Genomic DNA, 27,427 nt, shown 5'->3' with positions numbered 1-27,427 from the left:
ATATATGGTTTTTTTAAGAGTTTGCTAAAAATCATGGTTTTGCTAGGAAGGGATCCCAACTTTTGGGATCTCCACCCAAAATTACATTTTAACAATTTTATTAAATAAAATAAAAAGAAAATATTAGGGTGGTCGTTACATTTTTTTTTGTTTTTTGTTTTTTTTTTTGAAATTGACAATTTTCATTAATATTAAGTTTATCAATCGGGACCAGTAGTCCCATCCTGCAATTACAAAATATTAAGGCGGACTAGACCGACATATGTATAATATATATGTGTAATTAGGGTTGCACAAGTTAATAAAGTCTAAATTACCCTTCAACAAAATTCACTGCTTGGTTTCTTACATGAAATCTACCATAGAAAGTAAGTTTTAATTTTTCATCTGCGCCTTATCCTTGCTCTCTTCTTTTTGTCACAGAGTCAAAATAACCTTCACACCTTGTGTTGAGAGAGAGAGAGAGAGAGAGAGAGAGAGAGATTGTTTCTTTTTTGTGGATGACTAGCTGTGAGTCACAACCAGTCAAATACTTGCAAAAGGTTTTAGGGAAACGGGAGTAGCTCCCATTTCTATATTATCAAGTTATAGTGTTAAATCTTTTCTATTGATATTTCATAGTCTCCATAAGCTATATATATTGTAGCTGATAAAATATTACAGATCATATATAATCAATATGCTTTTTTTAATGGAGATAATCAAGGTGCTTATGTAGGAAACAAAGGTGCTTATTTAGAATTACATGATGATCATCAAATGTTTCCGCTAATCTCCAAGATGCTCGCAATTGCAAGCACCATTTCATAACTTTGTTTGGTTCAAGTCTGTTGAACTTTTTGCTTTTAATCATGGAATGCGCTGTAACTTTCCTGCTTCCAACCAAATGATGTTTGGACACAGTGTTCTTAGTTGCCATCTTTTCATAAAATATTTAATTTATTTATAATGCATCACATCTTGATGATGTTTTTTGTATCATATTTTAATTATATAAGTTGTCTTTTCATTTGTTTATTTTAGGGAAGTGGAGCCAATCAGATTGCTTGGTTTGCAGTTTTTGGGAAAACTTTTGGTTGGTCTTCCCACGGAGAAGAAGGGACCGAGATTTTTCAATATCGCAGTTGGAAGATCAAAATCAATTTCAGGGAGCCATAGGAAAGCGATTGCAAGACCTCAGCCGATTTTTTCTGCCATATCTGACAGACTTTTTATGTTTCCACAGACAGATCATTTATGTGCCACATTGTTTGATGTTCTTCTTGGCGGTGCTAGTCCAAAACAGGTTATATGGCAAAATATGAGTATATCATCTAGTTTTGTGTGTGATTTAATCTCACCTCTTTCCTTCTAGTTGTTATATAATTAGCGATCTGAAATTGACTTTATTATATTGCTGTTGGACACACTGACTTCTACAGGTTTTGCAAAAACCTATTCAGCCTGAAAAGCAAAGGAGTAAGAGAAACAGTTCCAGTGGCTTCTCTTCTCACTTCTTTCTTCCTCAGATTTTGGCTCTCATATTCAAGTTTTTATCAAGTAGTGATGATACCTATACCAGAGGCAAAATTTTAAGAGATTTGCTTGATCTGCTTGATTCAAATCCTTCGAACACTGAAGCCCTAATGGTATTGCATTATTTTCTTATTGAAGTACTATCTAACTTCTGTGGATATCATCTAATTAGGTGAATGTTTTTATATAGGAAAATGGATGGAATACCTGGTTATCAACATCTATCAAGCTTGATGTGTTTAAGAACTACAAAGCTGTCTCACAAGTTGAAGCTGATAGTTCTAAGACAGTTGAGCAAAATCTTGTAAGAAATTTATTCTGTTCTGTACTTTCGCACTATATATGTTTCGTAAAAGGTGGTTGGCAACAACTAGAAGAGACGTTGAATTTCATACTCTTACACTGTGAACAGGTATGCATATCACTTCTTGATTTATGAAGTCAAGTGTCTTTTTTTTTTTTGCAACTTCTTATCTTTTGACCTTGGCTAACAATAACCAGTCAAAGGGGCAGCACAGTTTCAACTTCATTCGTCTTTTTATCTTCAGGGAGATCATTCGCATCAAAATTTGATTCGGGATATCTTTGAGGATTTAATAGAAAGGCTGGTGGGATTACCATCTGAAGAAAACATTTTTGTCTCGCAGCCATGCCGGGACAATACATTATACCTCTTAAGACTAGTTGATGAGATGCTTATCAGTGAAAGAGGACATAAGCTTCCGGTATTCTACTATCCTGTGATGGTTTGAATTTACTAGCTCTGAACTAAATGTGGTGAAGATTTTCAATTTGTTAAGTTTAATCATTGTAGCTACAGCTTTTTCATGTATGAAATGATATTATTTTGCATTTCAATTTTTAAAATTCCCTTTCATTCTCTTATTTTTCCTTTGTAAAATTTCTTGTAGTTTCCTGGAGGAAATTTGTCTGATTTTAACCCTGATTGCCTGGAATGGGAAAGCCATAAAGATGCCAGCTCTGATGTATTTGAGCCTCCACGTGGAGAAGCTGATGACCAACTTCATAGGTACTCGTTTTCCTTTTTCTTTTAGTTGTTATCCTAATTTTTTTCTACTGATGCAGGTTCATATGTGATGTATTAGTTTCCTTTCTTCATTATATCTGATGTTCTATGCTATTCTTCGTTGCTTATCATTGATAGTTGAACAAAGATGTTTCAGCAAGGAGTTACTATGGCATTTCTATTATATATGATTTGTCGTGTGGGTGATTCATCACCTTTTTTGTTGGAATATCCTTCATGAGTGCAACACTTGGCTCAAAATCATAAACTTTCTAACAAACTTTTTGATCCAGATAACAATAAAAAAAATGTAAAATAGCTTCAGACTTAAAAGTAGAAACTATATTCAACTCAAGACTTTGTTGATTAATTCACAATTTAACGCAACTAGTGGTTCCGATTCTCACCCATGGTGCTTCAAGTTTGAAAAGGCTACTCATTGAACAGTAATCTTCCTATTGTTTCCAAGCTGAAATTTCTAGTTGCGTAACTCACGGCCCCAGATCTGAATTTTTTTTCTACATGGATTCTAAGCAACTAAAAGTCTAGCTCTTAGCTTTAGGTTGGGCTTCCCGGTGATGCCTATTTGTGGTGATGAGGGGCAAGCCAGATTCACCATAACATGCCATCTTATTGTGGGTCCCAATGGGCCATCGGTGGAATATCAGTGGCTTCCATTTTCCATTTGCCATTTGCATTCTAGACTGCAGTGAAGGTTCAAACAATTTGAAGCAAGCACCCTCTTAACACTGGTGAAGCTGCAACCCAATTGAAGTAAGCATCCCCTTAAAGCTCAACCAGAATTTTTTATTAGAAAATTTAAATGTCGACATAAATTTATTATTTTTTTAAATTTGTTTGAAATGTAAATTTAAATAATAAAATATATATAGAACTTTCAGTATGTAAAATTTAGTTATTTAAATAAAATTTAAATTCGAAGCACCTGGAATCTAAATGTGAGACATAATATTTTAATAAATCATATTCTATTATAAATAGGCATGTTAAATATGATGTGGAGTTTTGAAAGTATAATAAAAAAGCACCATGGTCCTTATTCTAATTGTCGACTTGCTTTACAATATATTTCAATGTGGGAAAAACGGTTGTGCAGTTAATCATTATTTGAGGAATTCCTTCTTTTAGGGTTATTAGAATATTAGGAGGGATTTTAATGCTCTATGTGGATTCCTTCCCTCTCGTGGAGGATTTTCTTGTACGATTCGAATGGCTGGTCTATAAGACCTCAAACAGACTTCAGTTGTGTGGGTAGTGTGTGCAGAGCTTTGGGTGTCACTAGGTTGATTTTATTTTTCACCTTCATTTTGATTATGGAAAGTCGCTATTTTTTTCCTTGGGGTCTATTTGTCCGCATGTAATAGAGAAGTCGAAGAAAAGAAATAAAGAGTCCCATTTCTTTGCTTTCCCTTTTCTATTGATTTGAGAGGAAAGTTGAATGTTGCATTTGGAAAATTTACATCCCAGAAGGACTGTCATATGAATAGTAAATGGCAACCAAATAAAGTTATGAAATGGAAAGTATGTACTTTTACTTTTAATTTCCCACTTTTGGTCCATCCAAACAGACCCTATGAAACTAATTCACTTCATATTTTATTTGGGGTCTTATTTTGACAAATAAGCTATGGAGTTTTCCATATTTTTAAATTTCTTCCTCTATCAACATCTTGAGTTAAAATTATTTGTTTTGTATTCTTCCCCTTGGCTCAAGTAATTCTGAGTTGGTTGATCCAATTATTTATTATGTTATCACATTATTGTTCTTTTAAATCAATTTCAAATCTAATATTGCCATCCAAAACTGAACAATGCTCACTTAACTTTGTGACTTGAATTATAATAGACATGATTGTTCTTATTTTTTAAGAGGAATTGATATTTCTTTGTATATTTTGAGTATATATTCAGTGTTTATTTTATTTCCTGTATCTGATAAGGTCGCAGATAATGGGGAATTTAGTTTGTTCGCATAGTGGCTTGATACTTTCTTTTCAGATGAGCATCATTCTTGTATTAAGAGTCTAGTTACCCGATATGTAAATGCTCCTTCATTTTCTATGTCTTTGGATGGTAACACTATTATATTTGATAGTGTAACTAACAGCATATGTCCTTGCAATCTTTGTTGTTAACCCTGCCACTTTTACTGACGTAATTCCTAATTTGTGTTTACTGCCCTTAATCTGTTTATTAATGATCTGGAACCATGTCATTTCCAGAAACCCACTGGGCCGTATGCCTTTTGTCTTAACAGAAGGTGATGTAGTGGAAGACTTATGGTGGAATTTATATGACAAGATTTGGATTCTTATTAGTGAGATGAATGACAAAGGGCCAAGCAAATCATTCCCCAAATCTTCTAATCCAGGAGGCCCATCTTTTGGCCAAAGAGCACGTGGGTTGGTTGAATCATTGAATATCCCTGCTGCCGAAATGGCCGCAGTAGTTGTATCAGGAGGAATTGGCAATGCGTTGGGTGGAAAAACAAATAAACAAGTTGATAAGGCTATGCTTCTGCGGGGAGAGAAATGCCCGAGAATTGTTTTTCGACTTGTAATCTTGTATCTCTGCAAGTCTGGTCTGGAACGAGCATCAAGATGTGTTCAGCAGTTCATTTCACTTCTACCTTGTCTTCTTTCTGCTGATGATGATCAAAGCAAGAACAGAGTACAGCTTTTTATTGGGTATGTTTTCCACTTAAGTTGTAGTGATCACGGTTTTAAATTTCGGCCGAAATACAAAAATTTCAGATTTCAGTTGGGACCGAAACCTAAATCACCAAAATCTGAAATTTGGGCCAGCGTCCCAAATTTTCAGCTGAAATTTCGAAAATTTGTGTAATTTTGGATGCTGAAATTTCTAGGAAATTTGATTTTTTTTAAAAGTTTTTTCCCCAAAATTTCGGCCGAAATTACCAAAATTTTGAAACATTAATGAAATTTGCTTATTTTTTTACCAAATTTCGGCTGAAATTTTGGTATTTCAGCTAAAATTTCGGTACCAGCTGTCCGAAAGCGAAATTTAAATCCTTGCTAGTGATGCTCTAGAGGAGTTTGCGACCTGAAGAAATGAATCATCTAAGGCTCAATTTTTTAATTGATATGTGTAGCAGACTCAGTACTTTGCTTACAGTGTTTTGAATCACAAGGATGTGACATTCAGTTGCAATGCATGCAGGTCATTACTCACTGTGAGATCGCAATATGGAATGCTGGATGATGGGGCCCGTTTTCATGTTGTATCACATTTGATTCGAGAAACTGTTAATTTTGCGAAGTCCATGCTTGCCACCAGTATCTTGGGCAGAGACGATTCGTTAGATTCAGGCACCAATCTGAAGGAAGCTGGCTCTATTCACAATTTAATTCAAAAAGAAAGAGTTCTTGTTGCGGTGTGTCATTACTTTATCTTTATCGTACATTTTTATCTAAAATTTGTTTCTTGTTTATTTAATATTAGGTTTACAAATGTCCCCCATTACTTATCTGGCATGTTGGAGCTGGGCAATTGATGTAACCTTCTAGGGAGAGAACAGATGCCAGATATTACTTTTTTATGCAGAAAGATAAGTAAAAATAAAGCAGAAAAGAAAGGCTTCAAACTCCAACATTCATTTATAATGCCAATACCATTTTATGATGATTGGTACCATCTTGCCAAATAGCCGATTTCCATGTTACTTGGATTCTTCTAAATGGGTGAAGAATCTGTGTCTGACATATCTCGGATTCCAATACTTTAGGATTCTCTGATGCACTTCTAGATTTCGTTTATCTGTTTTTTCTGCATACCCCTCCAACAACTTTACAATTACCTCATGCTTTGAGTTTTCACCCATCCTAGAAGTAAGTTTCGTAAAGAGAAATAAAATAACTCTATGATTTGGCTGACACTTTGAGTTTATTGCTGACACATGTGTCCACACGTGTCCGACACGACACGTATGTCCACACGTGTCCGACACGACACATGTGTCCACACATGCCGACACTCCGTTGGACACTTTCTATATGTACTGCTAGATGTGTCAGACTTAACGTGGGTGTGTTGACACATATTTGTACAGTGTCAAGTGTGACATTCTATTTTATTGTTTTATATTTTTTTGAATGGCTATTTTATTATTGAATATTGTGTTTACCTTTTAATTTTTGACTCTTCTTTTATTATAAAATCTTCTTTTAGCTCTTATTTAAGTAATATTTGTTGTTATATCATCTCCTCTAAACCTAAAACTCTAAGCAACTCTTATTCCAATATTTTATTCATTATATCCAATTGATCTCCCTTTCTCACTGCATATTGGAGACTAAAGAGAATAGATTAAATTGATGAATGTGTTGTTATTTGATTATCTCATGTTTACTTTAGATTATATCTGAATAGTCCCCTATGATTTATTCGTTTGTTAAATGAATACTGCATTTATATTGTTGCAAATTGTGATAGTAATTAGTAATTTATATGTATGTATGTGTATAGGTGTTTAACCATTTCTAGATTTTTAGGAGTTGCCATTCTAGATACATTGTATCCGTGTCAAAACCCGACAGACGAATCTGCGGCAACAAATCATGATTATATGTAAATGTTTCAGCCATGTCCCTGTTTCTAAATTTTTTGATTTTGCTATGTCCGACACTCCGTGTCTGTGTCGGCACTCGACACTCCGGTCCATGTCCACAAATCATAGACTTAACTGATTAATTTTTTCAATATTTTTCTTGTTATAACTTATAACCATATTATTAAGAACACAAAATTTGAAAATTAATTAGCATATCTTGGCCAATCTACAAATCTTTCTTTTTGAGATTTGCCGCGTCTAACACTCGATGCCTGTGTCAGAATCTGGGACTCATATCCGTCCTATTGCAACATAGGCCGAGTTGCTCTGGAAACCCAGTAACATCCAGTTTTCATGCTGACTAATTGTATTGCTCATTTCCATATTTATCTCACTTCTCTTCATTCTTTGATGTGCCAAGCTATTTAAAAATCTTGTTTTGCTGTCAGGTGGCTGATGAAATAAAGTACATGAAAACTTCAAAAGCTGATCGTGCAAAGCAGTTGCAAGAGCTTCATGTTAGGATGGATGAAAATTTATCTGCGGAGCTTAATCAGAAGAAAGCCTTTGAAGATGAGATCCAAACTAACTTGGCCGCCATTCTTTCTTCAGACGACTGCAGGAGATCCACCTCCCAGCTAGCCTATGACGAGGACCAGCAAACTGTTGCCGTAAGATTCAATTTGTTATGGCTACTGATATTCATACTGCATATTTTGATCATGGGGCGAACTCACCTATTTCACAAATATCTCCGATATTTTCAAAATATCGTGTTTTTATCGTGACATTTTGATAAAACAACAAAATCCCAAATTAATGCCAAGATTCTTAAAATATAGCGTTATTTTCACTTTTATTATCACGATATTTTTACGATATTTTTATTTTATATTTTTTGTTCTTAAATTTTAAATATTTATATATTTTTAAAAAAAAATATTTTTATCGTTTTTTCCCCGATAGAAACCTGAAAAAAAAATTAAAAAAAAAATTAATCTATCCCGAGATTTTCCCTTGCTGAGAAATTCCCAAGAATGATATCTGTGACATAGGAACTCACCTCTATGAGAACATGGTAATGCGAATATCAGTAGCCTTTGTTATTCGTGGTCATTTTTATCTTTTAAGTGTTATAGAATTGCATGGTTTTTGTCAGCGAGTATAATAATAACCAGTATAAATTCGACAGGAAAAGTGGATCCATATGTTTCGTACATTGATTGATGAGAGAGGTCCATGGTCAGCTAATCCTTTTCCAAACAGTACAGTGACACACTGGAAACTTGATAAGACGGAAGACATATGGCGGCAGAGACCAAAATTAAAAAGGAATTATCATTTTGATGAACAGCTCTGTCATCCCCCTACCAGTACCTCTTCCAATGAGGCCACGCATGTTGTCAGTGAATCCCAAACTGGTTCCATAAGCCACATTCCTGAGCAAATGAAACGCTTCCTTTTGAAGGGTATACGTGGGATTACAGAAGATGGAGGCTCAGAACCCTCTGAAACTGACACGTTATTAACTGAGCCGAAGGCATCTGTCCATGATGACCATAGTTCAGAGTTTGTGAATGACATTACTGATCAAGAGGGTATTGTCCAGGATCGAAAGGATCCATCCTCCAGTACAACAGATATAGAAACAAGCGAGGTATGACAGACTTAAATATGCTCTTTTTCATGGTATTAAATTTCGGCCAACACACCGAAATTTCGGATGTCGGTCCAGACTGACAGCCAAAGTACAAATTTTGTTGTCGGACCAGATTTCGGCAGAAATTGCCGAAATTTCGGATGTAATTTTTGAAATTTTTTTCCGAAATGACCGAAATTTCATCACATTAATGATATATGTTTTTTAAACCGAATTTTGGTAATTCGGCCAAAATTTTGGTTTCGGCTGTGGCCGAAACTGATACTAAAACCGAAATTTCAAACCTTGCTCTTTTTCTCTATATGGAATATAGTGACATCTCTAAAAGTATTTGGGTCTTCATCTTCCAGGTTCTTTTGTCAGTTCCTTGTGTTCTCGTAACACCAAAAAGAAAATTAGCTGGGCATTTAGCAATCATGCTCAATGTTCTGCATTTTTCTGGAGAGTTTATGGTGGAAGGAGCAGGAGGTTCTTCAGTTTTTCGTTCATTAACCAGCCTTGATCACACCAAACCCGATCAGTTGGGAGTAGCACACAAGTTACAAAAAGGGCCCACGAATCATTATGTGGAATATGAGAAGGGCAATACTAATGATAACATAGCTACTATTTGTGAATCTGTGCTTCAAAAACAACCTAACAAAATTAAACGTCACAGAAGGTGGAATGTTTGCAAGGTATGAAAATGTGAAGTTACACTAGTATCTGATTTACTGCTATATCTTTTACCTTCAACCTTGTGTTTATTCTTTCTTGTTGTATTGGCAGGTCAAAGCTGTCCATTGGACTAGGTATTTACTACGATACACTGCAATAGAGATTTTCTTCAATGACTCTGTTGCTCCTGTGTTTTTGAATTTTGCATCCCAAAAAGACGCCAAAGATGTTGGAACTTTGATAGTTTCCTCAAGAAATGACTTATTATTTCCAAAAGGAAGTACTAAGGATAGAAATGGAGTTATTTCCTTTGTTGATAGACGTGTGGCAGTGGAAATGGCCGAAACTGCAAGGGAGAGTTGGCGAAGAAGGGAAATAAGTAACTTTGAATATCTAATGATACTTAACACACTTGCTGGGAGGTCCTATAATGATTTGACCCAGTATCCTGTCTTTCCTTGGGTATTGGCTGATTATTCCTCGGAGAAACTCGACTTTAACCGGTCATCAACATTTAGGGACCTTTCAAAACCCATTGGCGCATTAGATTTGAAGCGGTTCGAGGTGCATATAATATTACCTGTTATTTGTGGGTAGCTTATGTCTTCTCATAACTGACTGACATATTGACTGCACTCATTTTCTTTATTACATTGAATGTCATCTTCTTTTGCTTCGATGCTTTGTGTAGGTTTTTGAAGACAGATATCGTAACTTCTGCGATCCAGATATTCCGAGGTAATAATTTGAACCACAATTGGGGGCATAATGTGCTTCCTTTGTGAGACGTCTAGTTTCATTCTTTATTTTAATATTCCCATTTACACTTTTTTCAGCTTTTACTACGGGTCTCATTACTCGAGCATGGGGATTGTGCTCTATTACTTGCTTAGGTTGGAGCCCTTTACAGCTCTACATCGTAATTTGCAGGTATATCAATTTAGATTTATTTTTTTTGGTCGGTATGCTGGGATCGAACCTGCGACCTCAAGGTTGAGAAACAAAGCCTCAACCATTGAGCTGCAGGCCCAACCCCGTATATCAATTTAGATGATCACTTAATCATTGACTTGTTCCAATTTTCACTCTACTGACTCCATTAGTTGTCAGTTTTACTCAAGGCAGCTTTATTTCTTCATAGATTCTAGTGGGCCTCCGGCTTCAAACATGTTATTGTATATTTTATGTGGTATCCTTTTTCCTTTTCATTCTTATCAACTCACTTGGGTTGCCCATGTTAACTAATTCTTCAATATTTGTATTTACCATGCGGCATCATATTTTCATGGGCAGGGTGGTAAATTTGATCATGCAGATCGCCTTTTCCAAAGCATTGAAAGCACATATCGGAATTGCCTTTCTAATACAAGTGATGTGAAGGAGTTGGTACCTGAATTCTTTTACATGCCTGAGTTTCTTATTAATTCCAACTCTTATCATCTTGGCGTGAAGCAGGATGGTGAACCTTTAGGTGATGTTTCCCTCCCACCTTGGGCAAAGGTATGTATGTTTTCCATGTATTGGGTTAACGTAATATACTTTTTGGGTAAAAAAGTGCCTTGGGTACTCATATTACCATAGAGTGCAATCAACACTATGTTTTATTGTACTTAAAATATAATCAAGAATAAAATGTTGGTAATAGAAGAAAAGTAAAAAGGCTCAGATTTTTTTCCTAATGTCTACAAGACATATTTGTTAATGCATTAGGATCTTTGTTTTTCTTCCGTAGGTTTTTTCCTACTACTGATTTGTCAAATCCACTCTATGGGAGCAGGAGCTCGCTGGACTCTTTTTTTTTTGTCTGGTATTTCCATTTTGGTGCTGGACTAGTGCTCATAGAATAACACACAGGTTCTTCCAATTGGAGCTCCCTCCATGAGTGGACATACTACTAGCATTGGTCATAGCTAAAATTCGTCGAAGGGATAAAAAAAAGAAGAGAAAGAAACGGAAGTTTGTGTCTTTCTTTCTTTCAATCCAAATAAGAGAACAAAGAAACCAATAAAAAAGTGAAAAAATCAGTTTCAGTAAGAACTAGCACTAGACTTCTTCCCCCTTTCCCCTTCTCCTTTCTCTTTTTGTCTGTGCTTCCACCCGGGCTTTTCATTCTGTAATTTCTGTTTGCATTATATTTTCCTTCATTTATTTCCATTTTGTTCTCATCTTTCTGTGCAAGTGCCTTTTTTTATTTAAAAAGGGAGGGGTTGTGTTGTTGTCTGTAGAAAGAGGAGTTACTGTATTTCCTCCTATATAGCTAATATGTTGTGTATCCAAATTTATGCCCATTCTAACCGAACCCGCAAAACATGCATTTACTCTATTGTAATCATTTTTATTTGGAAAATAGGAATATAAGTAAAAAAAAAAAAGAATGAAAAATAAGAAAGGGAAGAAAGAAGAGTTATAGTAGCTTGCCGGTGCTTGATTCTTCGAAATCACCTTATGTTGATCATAATGAACAGTCTCGTTCAAGTATATTTTGAACCGAAATACATTTCTGACATTGTTTCTTGGTGTAGAAGAAAATAAAGGGGCTAATATGTACTTATGTACTTTCATGGGTTTTTTTTTTTTTTTTTTTTTAAAAAAAAAAACAGTGCAACCAACCAGCCGATCATGTGAGATCCCACAATCCATGCTATTCCTTCTCAACTATCCACAAAACAAACAGCCCATATAGGGAGTTAGCTAAACTCCAAAATTTCTCTACATTTAAAACATATTAAATGGTTCAAGGAACTGAACAGAAATCCTAAAACAGAAAAATCAATTCGCCAATTCTCTTCATGCTGCCCACAAATTGAATCGCTCAAAATGAGTTTGGTTCAATTGTTACTTAAGCAACATCGATATAGATAACCAAAATTACCTATTCAATTTGGTCAGCAAGTCAAATACTCTTCTCAAATTTCCTAAATCAGTTGTTTTGTTTCCTATTACTCGCCCGGCCCATGTCAACCTTTTTTTTTTTTTTTGCTTGGTCTGTTGATGTAATGAGGTGTCCTAAGTGGTTCTGAGTCAATATGCAAATTATTTCCTTGCTTGGAGCATCATATTCTATCAAATTCAGCTTAATTTCTTTCGAAGATGATCCTTTCTTTCTGGAAGACTTGATTGAAGTTTTCTGGTGATCTTCATGAAGCTTATTTATCCAAAATTAATGGTTCAGGGATCCCCTGAAGAATTTATATACAGAAACCGAGAGGCCCTTGAAAGTGAATTTGTAAGTTCCAATCTCCATCACTGGATCGATTTAGTATTTGGGTATAAGCAGCGTGGCAAGCCTGCCGTAGAGGTATGTTCTCATTACTTATAATATAAATACTCAATATATGAAAAATATTAAGCATCTGTTAGTTTTTCAAAATTCATTAATCTTTTTCATATTATGTTGGACTACAGGCAGCGAATGTATTTTATTACTTAACTTATGAAGGTGCTGTTGATCTGGACACCATGGAAGATGAATTGCAACGATCTGCCATTGAAGACCAAATAGCAAATTTTGGTCAGACACCAATCCAGATTTTTCGTAAAAAACATCCTAGAAGAGGGCCACCAATTCCCATTGCCCATCCTTTATATTTTGCTCCTGCGTCAATCACTTTGACTTCTATCATTTCTAATACAACTAATCCACCATCGCCTGTAATATTTATTCGTGTATTGGACTCGAATATTGTCCTCGTTAATCAGGGGCTCACCATGTCTGTTAAGATGTGGTTGACCACCCAACTGCAATCGGGTGGAAACTTTACCTTCTCTAGTTCACAGGTAGGATAATTGTTCTTTATGCTGATTGATTGATTCTATTATGTAGTGATGTCTATGGCACGTTTGACTGCCAGGAATTGTTTTTCATGATAAATTGGGCGTCTCCAAGTGGAGATGAGGGTGAAGTCGGCTAAAAATCCGGAAACAAAATCCCAGAACTCATTTCTCCAGCGAGGAGAAGTTGCTAAAAAACTGGAAAAGGTGGATCCGATTTTGAGTAGAGTTTTTTGTTTCCAAATTTTTAGCAACTTATCCTCGCTGGAGACACTAGTTCCGGGATTTTGTTTCCGGATTTTTGGCCGACTTCACCCTCATCTCCGCTTGGAGACGCCCAATTTGTCATGAAAAACAATTCCCGGTAGCCAAACGTGCCCTTAGTGTTTCACAAAGGGCAATATATTTTTTTCATCCTCGCATTAATTGTTACTTTCTTAATGTCTTTTGTCAACTACTTTCAGGATCCCTTTTTTGGAATTGGTTCTGATGTTCTTTCCCCTCGTAAAATTGGCACTCCCTTGGCTAGAAATATTGAGCTGGGAACCCAGTGCTTGGCTACATTGCAAACACCATCAGAAATTTTTTTGATCTCATGTAGCAATTGGGAAAATAGTTTCCAGGTTGTATCCCTTAATGACGGAAGGATGGTTCAGAGTATCCGGCAGCACAAAGATGTAGTCAGCTGTATCGCAGGTATCTTTTTTTGTGGATTATTTTGGCTTCATTATCATCTTACTGAACCTTTTTCTTCTTTTCTTACATTCTGATTAGGTTAAGCATCTTTTTACCGTAGTCTCGAATGTTTCTCTTGGGAATTTCTCGGAAAATGGATAGAGTCAGAGGTTTTAATATTTTTGTTGTTTTGCTGTTGATGCCCGAAAAAATTGAAAAACTAAAACATATACAAATATATAAAAATATAAATTTAAGAAAACAGTTAGAAATGAGGCATGGATAACAGTGATCAACAGGAATTAGGGCCTGAATTATCACCTCGTTATAGTCACATTTTGAATTTCTGTAACAGCTAGCCTACAAGTGTCTCAAGTTTACTCTGACAAGTTCATGGGCCAACCAGGGATTGAGCCTCTACCTCAATGGTCAAGGCTTTGCACTCTTTGACCTCGAGGTCGGGGGTTCAATCCCAGCTTACTCACCAAAAAAAAACAAGAAGAAGGAAGTTCATGGACCAACCTGGTAATTTTGTAAAAGCGCTTTACTTGTGACGTTAATGTTAAATTCTCTGTGTCCATTGTTATTTGCACTGACGGGCCACGAACTCATGATTAGTCATTCTTGCTGGTTGTTAGAATAAGCCCAGTAGGGGCATTATAGTCATTGTATCTATTTCTATCTCTTAATATATAAATACTATAGTGAGGGGGAGCTAGCTCTAACTCACTTTTCTCTTTCTCTCTATTCTCTCTCACAACATGGTATCAGAGCCCTAGGGTTTCTGATCCCTAGGGAAACCCCGTAGCCTCCATGTTCTCCGCCTCTCCAAAAACCCTAACTCTTATCATCTCCCCCACGTAACCCTAACCATAATTCTAATCCTAACCCTAACCCTAACCCTTCAAAACCCACCCTTCACCACCACTCATGTTTGAAGAAACCCAAAACGTAGAACTTCTAAAACACTACCCTGAAGACGAGACGCGACGAGATAGACTGAGTTTCATGTGTTAAATTTGTCTCCTGAAGACGAGACGAGACGAGACGAACTGAGTTTCATGTGTTAAATTTGTCTCCTGAAGACGAGATGAGACGAGACGAACACAACACAATTTTTCTCCTTTAGTTTCATGTGTTAAATTTGTCTTATTTGTTTTCATCTCCCGCATCTACCTAGCTTCTCTATGGGTTCATCTCTGCACATCTTCTTCACTCGTGCAATCGTCCTATGAGTCCCTCTGTTGATTAGTTGGTTTTATCCTTCGTCGTCTCCACTTCTACTAGTCGTAGCCGTTGGTGTTGGTCTCTCTGTTGTCGACATTTGTTGTCCTGATGGATCTTCCTATTATTGTTGATCCCTCTATTGGCATGACCACTGAGGTCCGTGCTTCTACCACACCCTCGGCCCCTTCTTCATCTTCATTTTCTACCTTAGCACCTGTAGACAACTCTTACCCACAATTGACTACTGCCAAACTTGGTGGGATTACTACCAAACTGGAGCACATCATCTCACTCGTATTTGTAACACATATTATGACTGGATGTGATTACGCCGTGGTGATCTATCGCTCGAGGTTCACTATGGCCAGTTTGTATCTTTATGTCAGCAGTTTGATGTGTTCCTGCCTCTTACATCGGATGTCACTGTTCTTCGTCGACAACGGGAACAGATTCGTGTAGTTCACTACCTTGATAGCCTAGGCCCTGAGTTTACTCATCTACGTCATCAGATCCTTGGGTTAGGCACTATCCCTTCACTATCTGAGGCCTATAATCGTGCACAACAGTGTCTTAGTGAGTCTCTGTCGCGCCTCCATGCTGATAGCTCTGCACTCGCTGCTTAAACGACTGGTAGTCGACCTATTCAGGGCGGTGGCTCCTTTTCACGTGGCCGTGGTGGTGGCCGCGTTGGCCGAGGCCGCCCCTACTGTACACATTGTCAGCGTGATGGCCACCAAATTGAGACTTGCTACACTCCATCCTGATTTTTGACTGTCTCGCTTAACTCATCTCTCGACTGCCCGCCCCTCCGAGGCGCCTCTTCCCCCATCTAGTACTGTCGTTGCACCTGCCGATGATGCCTTTACCTTCACCAGGACAGATTATGAGGAATTACAGCGCCTTCGTCAGGGTACTCGTGCTCCCACCGCAGTTTTTGCCCAGCCAGGTAGTTCACCCACGACTTTGTCTCTAGCTCCGGGTCCTGGATTATTGACTCGAGGGCCTCCAATCACATGACTGGTAACTCATCTCAGCTCTCATCCTTTCGCACTTTTCCCTTTGACTATCAGACCATTACTCTAGCTGATGGGCCTACTACCCCCATCACTGGTAGTGGTACTATGCGTCCTTCCCCTAGTATCTCATTACCTTCTGTACTCTGTGTTCCTAAATCTCCTTTCAGTCTACTTTATGTTAGTCAATTAACGAAAAACCTTCAGTGCTCAATCTCATTCTACCCTTCGTATTGTTTGTTTCAGGATCTTTCGACTGGGAAGACAATTGGTTCGGGTCGTGAGGTGGATGGCCTTTATCGTCTTGATTGCAGACCTACTTCTACTATTTTGCATAGCTCTGTGGATGCCTTCCAATGACATTGTCGTCTTGGACATCCTTCTCTTCAGAGGCTCCAGCAAACGTCATTAGTTCCTGCTTTTGTGTCTTCATTCCAGTGCGAGTCCTGTGAATTCGGGAAGCACTACAGGGTGTCTTTTCCTTCCCGAGTCGTTAGTCGAGTTGATAGTCATTTTTAGTTAGTTCATTCCGATGTCTGGGGACCTTCTAGGATCACGTCAAATACTAGATTCAACTATTTCATAGTATTTATTGATGATTATTCTCGTATGACTTCGGTGTATTTGCTCAAGGACCGTTCTCAGGTTTTTTCAGCTTTTCAATCTTTTCATGCTGAAATAAAAACTCAATTTCATTGCAAGATTAAATGTCTTCGTACTGATCATGCTCGAGAGTTCTTATCGACCACTCATGGCTTTAAGGATTATCTTTCCTCTCATGGGATTCTTCATCAATCCTCTTGTGCCTATACTTCGCAGCAGAATGGTGTAGCCGAGAGAAAACTGCGCTATTTACTCGGGTCACTCGTACCATAATGTTTCAAATGCGAGTTCCTAAGTCATTTTGGGGCGATGCAGTTTTAACTTCATGCTTTCTTGCGAATCGTCTTCCATCATCTGTCATTCGCGGCTCTTCCCCCTTCCAGGTCTTGTATCCTAAATAAGACCCTTTTCCCCTCACACTTCGTGTTTTTTGGTGTGTTTGCTTTGTTCATCTCTTGGGTCCAGGTTGTGACAAACTTGATCCACGGTCAGAACGATGTGTTTTCTTGGGTTACTCTAGAACTTAGAAAGGCTACCGTTGTTATAATCCTCGTCTTCATCGGTGGTTTGTATCTGCCGACGTTACCTTCTTTGAGTCTGAGTCCGTCTTTCACTCTCCATTTTTTCCTAGTTCGGACCCTCTGGAACCCGAAGTGCCTATATTTCTTCCTGTACTTCATGAGTCAGTTCCTCTATCGACCTCTTTACCATTTGTAGCTCCAAGTCAGCCTATTGTTGTTCAAGATGGCGATTCAGTCCCTGTAGCAAATCCACCACCAGTAACAAAGCATTATCATAGGCGGCAGCGCAAAGATGGACCTCCAACAACTCCACCCGAACCATCATCTTCACTGGTAGAGATCCCGGTTCCATCTACACAGGTTTTGTCTATCCCTTCTCCTGTCGTTCTCAGCAACTCACCTATTGCCCTCGTACTCATTCTCATTCTACTGCTCACCCTCTTTCTAATTTTATCTTTTATGATCATCTGACTCCTACTTTCAAAAGTTTTGTTTCCTCTTTGTCTTCTATTGTGTTACCACAGTCGTTACAGGAGGCTCTCGATCACCTAGGCTGGCGTGCTGCCATGGACCTTGAAATAGGTGCTCTACACTCGAACCAGACATGGGATCTGGTTCCCCTTCCCTTTGGTGCTAAACATGTTGGCTGTCGATGGGTATTCTCTATGAAATACTTGTCATATGGTACTGTTGAGAGACTGAAAGCCTGTCTTGTGGCGAAAGAATATACTCAGACGTTTGGAGTTGATTACCATGAAACTTTCTCTCCAGTGGCAAAGATTCCTTATGTTTGCGTTATTCTATCACTTGCAGTTAATCATGGTTGGCATCTTCATCAATTAGATGTGAAAAATGCCTTCTTACATGGCGACCTTCATGAAGAGATTTATATGGAGCAACCTCCAGGTTATGTTGCTCAGACGGAGATGTCATCTTCTGTATGTTGCCTCAGGAAATCTTTGTATGGCTTGAAACAGTCTCAACAAGCATGGTTTGGCAGATTCAGTGAGGCTCTTATGCGAATTGGTTTGAGACAGTGCGTTGTAGATCATTTAGTATTTAGTCATTAGTCCCCAGCAGGGTGCATTCTATTGATCGTGTATGTTGACGATATCATCACCACAGGTAGTAATTTAGGTGGAATACAGAAGTTGAAGACCTTCCTGCAAAGAGAATTTGCTACAAAAGACTTGGGACGTCTCAGATATTTTCTTGGGATAGAGGTAGCATACTCTTCTTGTGGTTTGTCCCTATCATAGAGGAAGTATGTTTTGGATTTGTTGGAGACAGGGAATCTTGGTGTAAAACCTGTGTCTGCACCTATGGATCCCAATACAAAACTAGTTCCAGAAGAAGGAGATTTGTTGGAGGACCCTAGCAGGTATAGAAGACTGGTGGGCAAGCTCATATATCTCACTGTTACTTGCCCTGATATATCTTATGATGTGGGGGTAGTCAGCTAGTATATGAGCTCCCCACGTACCTCACACTGGAGTGCAGTGATTCAGAATCTTAAATACCTGGAAGGTCACTAGGAAAGGGCCTATTATTCAAAAGACACGGTCATATGAGAATTGAAAGGTTCTCTGATGTTGATTGGGCTGGATCTCCTGCAGACAGGAGATCAACTACTGGGTATTGTACCTTTGTAGGAGGTAACCTGGTGTTGTGGAAAAGCAAGAAGCAGGACGTCATTGTAAAGTCGAGTGCTGAAGCAGAATACAGAGCGATGGCGCACACAAGCACAGAGCTTATATGGTTGAGATCACTTTTGTCTGAGATTGGCATTGTATCTTCTTCAACGTCACAGTTGTACTGTGACTACAAGGCTGCCATCTATATTGCAACAAATCCAGTCTTCCATGAACGAACAAAGCACATCGAAGTCGATTGTCATTTCATCCGTCAGAGGATTCAGAAAGGGGAGATATGTATTGTGTTTACTTGTTCCGCAGAACAGTTGGCTGATATGTTTACAAAGCCATTGAATAAAGCAAAGTTGAATGATATCTGTAACAAGCTAGGAATGTATAATTTATACATTCTAACTTGAGGGGGAGTGTTAGAATAAGCCCAGTAGGGGCATTATAGTCATTGTATCTATTTCTATCTCTTATTATATAAATATTATAGTGAAGGGGAGCTAGCTCTAACTCACTTTTCTCTCTCTCTTTTCTCTTTCACAACACTGGTGTTTCTTATTTATTTATTTATCTGGTCCTTAATACTAGAGCCTAAAAATTGCTCTCAACACAGTGTGAATCAGTCTAAACTTATGTACCAATTATTTCCATTTTCTTAAAGTTTTTTCTGTTGATATAGATGACCACCTCTCTCTCTCTCTCTCCAGAGCAAACTTGACCTACCTTCTTTCCTATTTTATGTAAAATAGTAGTTAATTTATGTGCCCGGATGTATCATTCAAAAAAAAATTATGTCTGGATGTGTAGGCATATCTGATTTTTATAAATGTCAATTGCCAAAACCTGTAACATTTTCTAGGCATGTTGGTGCGAAACATAGAATAATTCATGGTTGTGGTTTATTATTATGTCCCTCCTGTTATAAAACTTAATATATTGTTTATGTTAAGGTTCAAAGTTTGCACGAAAGGTCATCTCATTATTACTTGTTCTTTAAAATGGTTGCCCTCGTCCATTATTGTCTAACTAATGTCCATTTCTTCGGCAGTGTCATCTGATGGAAGTATTCTTGCTACTGGAAGTTACGACACAACTGTCATGGTATGGGATGTTTTCCATGGCAGAGCCACGGACAAAAGAGTTCGAAATACACAGACAGAGCTGCCCAGGAAAGACTATGTCATAGTTGAAAATCCCTTCCATATCCTCTGTGGTCATGATGATATCATCACATGCTTATTTGTTAGCGTGGAGCTTGATATAGTTATCAGTGGGTCAAAAGATGGGACTTGTGTTTTCCATACTTTGCGGCAAGGAAGATATGTAAGATCCATACAACACCCATCTGGGAGTGCCTTGTCAAAATTAGTGGCTTCTCAGCATGGAAAGCTAGTGTTTTATGCCGACAATGACCTCAGTTTGCACCTATATTCCATTAATGGAAAACATATTGCCACTTCTGAATCCAATGGCCGACTCAGCTGTGTTGAACTCAGCAGTTGTGGTGAGTTCCTTGTTTGTTCAGGTGATCAGGGGCAGATAGTTCTAAGGTCCATGCACTCACTTGAGGTTCTGAGGAGATATGATGGAGTTGGGAAGATAATTACATCTCTTACTGTGACCCCAGAAGAGTGCTTTTTGGCTGGGACCAAGGATGGAAATCTCCTTGTATATTCTATAGAAAACCCTCAGCTTCGCAGGGGTGGCCTTCCTCGGAACTCGAAATCTAAAGCTTCCGCGACAGGATAGATCCAGAAATTTAGAACTCCATAAATGAGACATTATTTTCGGTGCCCGTCATTTGCCCCAGGTATCTTTTTCTATGAATCATTCTTTCTTCTTATTAACCAGTTGTGGTTCCCATGCAACACAAGCTTGGTTTGTGCAATTTAGACCCTAGTATAATATTGAGTTTCCGTGTTCCACAACTGTCTATACATTGTTATACTAGCCATCTATGGCATCACGTGTATATATATATATATATATATATATATATATATATATATATATATATGGAGGAAACTGTTGGTGAGCTTAAGCTCACCAAACTTATGGTGAGCTAGCTTGCCCAATCACATGGGGGATATATGTATTTTAAGCTAGTGTGTAGATAACTTATCTAGTGTAGATAACTTATCTACACATATGTGTAGGAACCGTTCTCTCTCTCTCTCTCTCTCTCTCTCTCTCTCTCTCTCTCTCTCTCTCTCTCTATATATATATATATATATATATATATATATATATATATATATATATATATATATATATATATGAGGAAAGTGTTCCTGCGCAGCTGCGCAGGGAGCTTCCCTGCGCTTAAGTGGCTTAAAAAGCCACCGATTGGTTAGTATGGCGGGTCCACCTTTGCGGGGTCCATAAAAAGCGACCAATCGGTGGCTTTTTAAGCCAATTAAGCGCAGGGAGCTCCCTGTGCAGGAACACCTCTCTCTCTCTCTCTCTCTCTCTCTCTCTCTCTCTCTCTATCTATCTATATATATATATATATATATATATATATATGTTGACCAAGATGTTTATTTTCTTGTATGATACTTCCTCGAACGAGATTCTGTATCATTTTAGTCCCAAGAGTATACTACAGCTATCCACTGTGAGCCGACTTTAAAAGATATCAAAAGTTGAGGATTTAATCTGCAATACCACGCTGCAGTATGTGATGTACCCAAGTGACATGCATGATGATTCATACTCCTTTTTTCATTTTTTGTCTAATGAGGTGCATTTCAATAAATAAAAGGGAAAAAGAGGGAACGACAATAGACACATGGCCAAGGGAAACGACCCAGGAACTAAAAAAACCAAAATATTACTAGGAAAAAGCATATGATGCCATATTTCCATTTTATGACAAGAGACAACAAAATTATCTAATTTTTCAGCTTTGCCCCTACCATACCAGTTTCACGTAGGAGATCAATTTCATACTTTCTTTGGAATAGGCCGATGCCAACTTTTGATATCTCCACTTCAATCCTGTAAAAATCCTTTATCTTTGGTTTGTACATGATCTTGTACTGCCTCTTACCTCATTTATTTTTTCAATACCTACAATGTCATCTACATATACTACTAGAATCAAAATATTATTATGATGTCTCGACAAAATGATAGAGCAATCCACATGACTTTCTCGAAAGCCAAACTTGATGACATTAGAGTTATATTTATCAAACCATGCATGGGTAAACTGCTTTAAGACCATATATAGCCTTTCAGAGCATACAGACCTCTTTCCTGACTCCCCCTGAGCAACAAACCAGGAAGGTTGATCCATATAAATTTCCTCATGTAGGTCGCCGTGAAGACAAGCATTCTTAGCATCAAGCTCCTATAATGATTGGTCTTTATTAGCAGCAATTGTAATAATTACTTGTGAACAGTCGGAATAGTAAATGCCAATGGTTTGTGTATATCTTTCAGCTACTATATTCCTTCCGGGAGATGATAGTATAAACCCAATGACGTCCCATGGCATGCTTTCTTGCAGGAAATTCAGATAGTTTCCACATTCAATTTTAATTTAGAGCACTCATTTTAGCTTCCATGGACATAATCCATCATGAGACATCCCATATTCGGTAGTATAGGGTAGAATTGTAGAAGAAAGAGGCACAACAAACCTTGTGTGTGTTGATTGTTAAAGTATAAAAGATAAGTAATGCCTTTCTCCAACAGCTTAAGCTTCTGGAGAAGTTGGTAAGTTAACATGGTATCAGAGCCAAAGGTCTCGAGTTCAAACCTCCCGGATAGCAAAAATCCACATGCGATGGTTGGCCCAAAGTGGGACCACATGTGCCACGTGTTTGCCAGGTGGGCCACACGTGCGGGGGAGTGTTAAAGTATAAAAGATAAGTAACGCCTTTCTCCAACAGCTTAAGCTTTTGGAGAAGTTGGTAAGTTAACATAGATGACAAGTGGTTGGACATAATACTGTTTCACTTTTGTAAGTCTACCACATCAATATGCTTTGTTCACTCGTGAAATAATGGATTGGTGGCAATCTGAAAAGGGCTCTTATTGTTGGCATAAAGGGAGGGGAGTTGACGAATTGGAATGCCAAATTCCAAAAGAATGAAGCCATATCAAGTCACTATATGCTGCTTCTTGGATTTCCATGAAATCAGTGAATCTTATAAGAACATGCACCAACATTTCTTGAATGTGTATGAGGGCAGGCTGCCCGACCTACATCAACATTGGTAGTTAACTCCAAACGTAGCATGAGTGTGTTGTTCCCAGGCCCCTCGGGGCTGGACTCGCCTTTGCCCATGCGGTGGAGAATTGATCTAGTTATGATCATCTAAATTGTGTGATTTATAGAATACAGTCCATTAGAGGATCCTGATGGTCCATCAAGATTGTGACTCACGTGTGCTACAACGGTAGAGATCGACCCTCATGAGTGTGCCATGACTGTTGTTTAAAAGAAGAAAGGAAATTCCAACATTCAATGTCATCCATTTACTTTGACAAAGTTAACATTGGATGAGATTTTCCTTAACTCAGAGGGTCCTATCAATAAGCAACAGGATATAAGAGTTTTAAGTCATAAATCATTGATAGATGACTTAGATTCCTTCAAATCACGACTAAATAGTACTCAGGGCTAATATGATCATATTATGCAATGAAGTGGGGTGTGAGGTGGTGTGGTGTGGGCCCATGTGTTGTAGACAACCGTCACGTCTAGGCTCCAAATAGCAAAAATACCAAAATAGAAAATGTTTACCAAAGAAAAATAGAAACCATAAGCAAAATATCTTTAAAGATGTCAAGTAATCAAGCTCAAATCACATCAGAAACTCTGGGCCTCATAGAATCCATGGACATGTTGGATTTGAAATTTGACATGACTAGTTTAGAAAGAGTTCTAGTTATGCAAAAAATGCTGCAATGGTCAAAATTATTACTGGTTCTCCAGCCAGAATCACGGAAATGATACTACTTTAATGCATTCCATCCCCGATTGTTGGAAAATGTCAAGAGCTAATAACAGAATGGCCCAAATTATCTCTTCGGTCATCTCAAATTCTCAACAGTGTCGTTCTACCCCATCTTCTACATTACACCTGCTAATGCCTACTCTTCTAGTCTGTGTTACAGTGTTGGTGTCCTCATATTCATTTGTAGTCCTCCCTGACCAGGACATCCACATTTTGGATTCCTTTTTTTGCAATGTTGACACACTAATGTTTTAATGTCTATGAGTTGGGCACTCCTGGCTGCGCGGGATAGTTGGCCCCACCTCATGTGCATATATATGGACACTACTTGGATGGCGACAGAGGAACAAGCTTGGGACAGTTGTGCTTGGCTTGGCATTCTAGGTAAACAGTCTTTGTTTGGAAAGATATCTATGATACATTTTCATCTTACTTTGGGTAAAGCACCCTATGTTTGATGTGGTGGATATTTAGGTCCAACTAGTATTGCTAAATCTGGCCGTCATTAAATTTGGTTTTGTTGATAAGGCACAAATGGATTCACATGATGCAGTATAAAAGTGAATTTCATCCATGTTTCAAGGAACTTTCTGTAGTGGTTAGTCTTCATTTTACTGCCCAAGACTAAAGGCTGGGATATGTTGATCACTTACTTTCAGTGAATTTGTTGCCAGTTGAGATCTGGCTTGATTTTTTTTTCCCCTAGCGGCATGCTAAAGTCATTTAGTTTCAACTAGCACAAGGCTTATGTGTACCATACAGACGATTGCCATAATGTCTTTTCTTGAGCTCCAGATATAAACTTTTCAACTTCCACATTTAGTCTTCATGAAACAATTTCGGTTGGTAGGTTACCTAGAAACACATTTGGTTTGGTTTTTTGTCTTTGCACTACATTTAGTCCCTGTTCGTTTTAGATTATGGAAGCCGATTGTGTGTTTGATTCCAATAATAGGTTTTGGACTCACAATCGGTTGTCATAATCTTAAACGAACACGACCTTAAGCTATTACCACTCCTGATTGTAATGGGCGTATCATCTTCTTCCACCCCAGTTTTCTGACCAAATTTTGCACAGTTTTTTTTTTAGTTTGGGACTGCGAGAGCACCAATTTGAAAGTTTGGATCCCAGCATCCGGGGATAATTACTCCAGCCTCCAGGTCATACTTCCATCCCTTTATGAATTATAATCAGAAGCTCTGTGTTCTATTCATTGCCGTGTTTCAAGTATGTTTATTAGTTTCATTCCCCATGCGTGTTTTGCTTTAATGCATATTGCTTTATCTCTCTGTCTGTTCCTATTCAGTTGAGAATGTAATAAAATTTCCAAATGCAATTGGGTTGCAAGCCCAAGCTGTCTGTTTGGTTACCACTGAAAAAGCAGTATTTCTACTTTATTTTTAATTGGAAAATGGCATCATTTTATTTTCCTTCTACTTATTGTGCATCCAAACAGACCCTTGGACCATGTCTGGCAGACAGGATTTTTTTTTTTCATGAGATTTGAGAGGGGATGTTTTTTGAGTAGGACTTTTTTGTTTCCTGATTTTTAGCCATTTTCACCACTTGGAGATACTAGTTTCCTGTTTTTTGTTTCCTGATTTTTAGCTGCTTCACCCGCCCTTCTCCTCTCTCACCACTTGGAGACACTATTTTTTCATGAAAAATAATTCAGGGTAGCCAAACGTGCCCTCAGTGATTAAAAAAATCAGAGATCTCCCAGCGATAATTCTAATTGCTTGTTTCTAAAATGACTCTTTTTCTTCTCCATTTCAGAAGCAGTTACAGCCATCGGAAAGTCTAGCTCAATGGTTTTCAGGTGGAGTCACCTGGCCAGCAGATAGTCTAGCTCAATGGTTTTCAGGTTGAGTTGCCGGTGATCTGAAAAACTTTGGCAATATACAGGCAGTGGCACAAAGACCCCTCATTGTCTTATTTTTCTACAAATCTTTGTACCTGACTGATTCTCTGTCACCTGTATATTATGTACAAATATCATCCAGATAGATAGTCTTGATTACCCAGACATTTCGAAATGTGTGAAGGACCCATGTCTACCACTTCCATCTTTAACTGTAAATTTTGATACTTGGGTGACATGGCTTCTAGCTGATGCTGAAAAATATTTGTATTTTATCTACAGGAATAAAACCTTATTAAGGGAGTGTATAATCCCTTATTCATTTGTAGTATGCTTTGCCAAATTTCATAACTGCCTACCCAAAGTATTCTTAGAATTTTCCGAAACTGCTTGCCTGGTTATTCAGAATCCCAAATGATTTTAGGGCCCGTTTGGATGCCTCAGATTTTGTATTTGGATTTGGAATTGAGTTTTCAGTACAAAATGAATAGATCTGCTAGCTAATGTTGAGGGAGACAGAGATGGAAGGGGTAATTCCGGCTGCAGGGGAGAGGTTGAGGTGCCAAGAGGGTGAAGGAAAATGCCAGATAATTGGATTTCCAATTTCTTATTTCCACAGCTTATTTGGAAATCTGCTTTTTTTTCACTGTCAGTCGCTGAATTAGAAATTCAAGGATTTGATCGGGATCCAAATGTCAACGCAAAAAGGGCTGCAAATGTGAGAATTCCAAATCAAAATCTTCTCAACATTCAAACGGGCCCTTAGGGTGAGTTTGGATTGTCGGAATTTGGATCTGATTCTAATTCTACCCAATTCCAGTGTTGGAGTTCCACGCAAAAGCAAAGATTCCACGTTGGAAAAGTTAAAAGATGTGATGGGCTTATAAGGATTTGGGCACCTTGGGCTAGCTTTTCAGGGTGAGATCTACCCAGGTCCAAACACATTGTTTAAAAATAGATTTATAGGGTACTGAGACTATAAATAGAATTAAAAGGCAGTGAGACCCACGCCATTCCAACGTGAAGTGCAAGGAGCTGCCCAAGTAAATAAATAAAAAAAGGGAGTGATAAATCGACCCCTATGTGTCTTTCTCTCTCAGTCCCCAAAAAAATATAGTTGGCGAATGTATCACTTCCCTTCTACATTGTAGAGGAACCAACTCTGCCCAAAACTCGTGCGCATCATTTTTCACCATGTTTTCATAGGTTCGCTCCCACCAACTCTACTCAAACCCATGCATTAGATGGAGCCCACCATTTTACCATATGTTTATATTGGGTGGGTCCCATAATCTCCAACACGGCAAATTACAAAGGGTGGGGCCCTCCATTTTGCACAATGGGGACGGGCCAAGAATGCTAGAACAAATATAAATGTTCCATAAATGAAGAAGCAAAGTTGTTTATCTACTTGGCTAAATGATCTTTGGGCTTCAATTACCCTGGAGCAGAGACATCATATAATATATATGTAAAACAGAATCATGGACGACGTGGTTGCGCCACGTGGCAACCCTTCTATACCCCCGATTTTTCTATCGTACTCAAGTCGTTGTACTTGTACCTGTTTGCGCCACGTGTCAACCCCTCTATACCCCTGATTTTTCTATCGTACTCAACTCGAATTGTACCGGTATTCTCACTCTCTCTATATCTCAAACAAGGACTCTTTTCCCATCTTTATCTCTAAAA

At 38.1% G+C, this 27,427-nt stretch overlaps 1 protein-coding gene across 4 annotated transcripts in view; it reads left to right on the top strand.

The window, feature by feature from the left end:
* Positions 1-26,063, top strand: part of LOC143849891 (binding protein) — a 129,107-nt gene extending 103,044 nt beyond the window's left edge. For 2 of the 4 annotated variants that reach the window (XM_077359180.1, XM_077359183.1), the window contains 20 exons: positions 1,024-1,285; positions 1,422-1,628; positions 1,706-1,927; positions 2,064-2,240; positions 2,427-2,545; positions 4,786-5,250; positions 5,744-5,957; positions 7,583-7,804; positions 8,326-8,790; positions 9,144-9,470; positions 9,562-10,014; positions 10,142-10,188; positions 10,287-10,380; positions 10,744-10,950; positions 12,623-12,748; positions 12,856-13,227; positions 13,686-13,917; positions 19,952-20,713; positions 24,952-25,034; positions 25,651-26,063. In XM_077359180.1, coding sequence (XP_077215295.1) covers positions 1,024-1,285; positions 1,422-1,628; positions 1,706-1,927; positions 2,064-2,240; positions 2,427-2,545; positions 4,786-5,250; positions 5,744-5,957; positions 7,583-7,804; positions 8,326-8,790; positions 9,144-9,470; positions 9,562-10,014; positions 10,142-10,188; positions 10,287-10,380; positions 10,744-10,950; positions 12,623-12,748; positions 12,856-13,227; positions 13,686-13,917; positions 19,952-20,652 — 4,912 coding nt within the window. In that variant the 3' untranslated portion in view covers positions 20,653-20,713; positions 24,952-25,034; positions 25,651-26,063. The remainder of the gene's footprint in view (positions 1-1,023; positions 1,286-1,421; positions 1,629-1,705; positions 1,928-2,063; positions 2,241-2,426; positions 2,546-4,785; positions 5,251-5,743; positions 5,958-7,582; positions 7,805-8,325; positions 8,791-9,143; positions 9,471-9,561; positions 10,015-10,141; positions 10,189-10,286; positions 10,381-10,743; positions 10,951-12,622; positions 12,749-12,855; positions 13,228-13,685; positions 13,918-19,951; positions 20,714-24,951; positions 25,035-25,650) is intronic. The other 2 variants (XM_077359181.1, XM_077359182.1) reach the window with 2 other exon arrangements.
* Positions 26,064-27,427: the final 1,364 nt, after the last annotated feature.

The sequence above is a fragment of the Tasmannia lanceolata genome, unplaced genomic scaffold (genome assembly GCF_043159265.1).
Source record: "Tasmannia lanceolata isolate RefF3 unplaced genomic scaffold, GAP_Taslan_0.1 ptg000018l, whole genome shotgun sequence".
Taxonomy (NCBI): domain Eukaryota; kingdom Viridiplantae; phylum Streptophyta; class Magnoliopsida; order Canellales; family Winteraceae; genus Tasmannia; species Tasmannia lanceolata.
The sequence above is the reverse complement of the archived record's forward strand: the minus strand, read 5'-3'. Positions and strand labels throughout refer to the sequence as shown.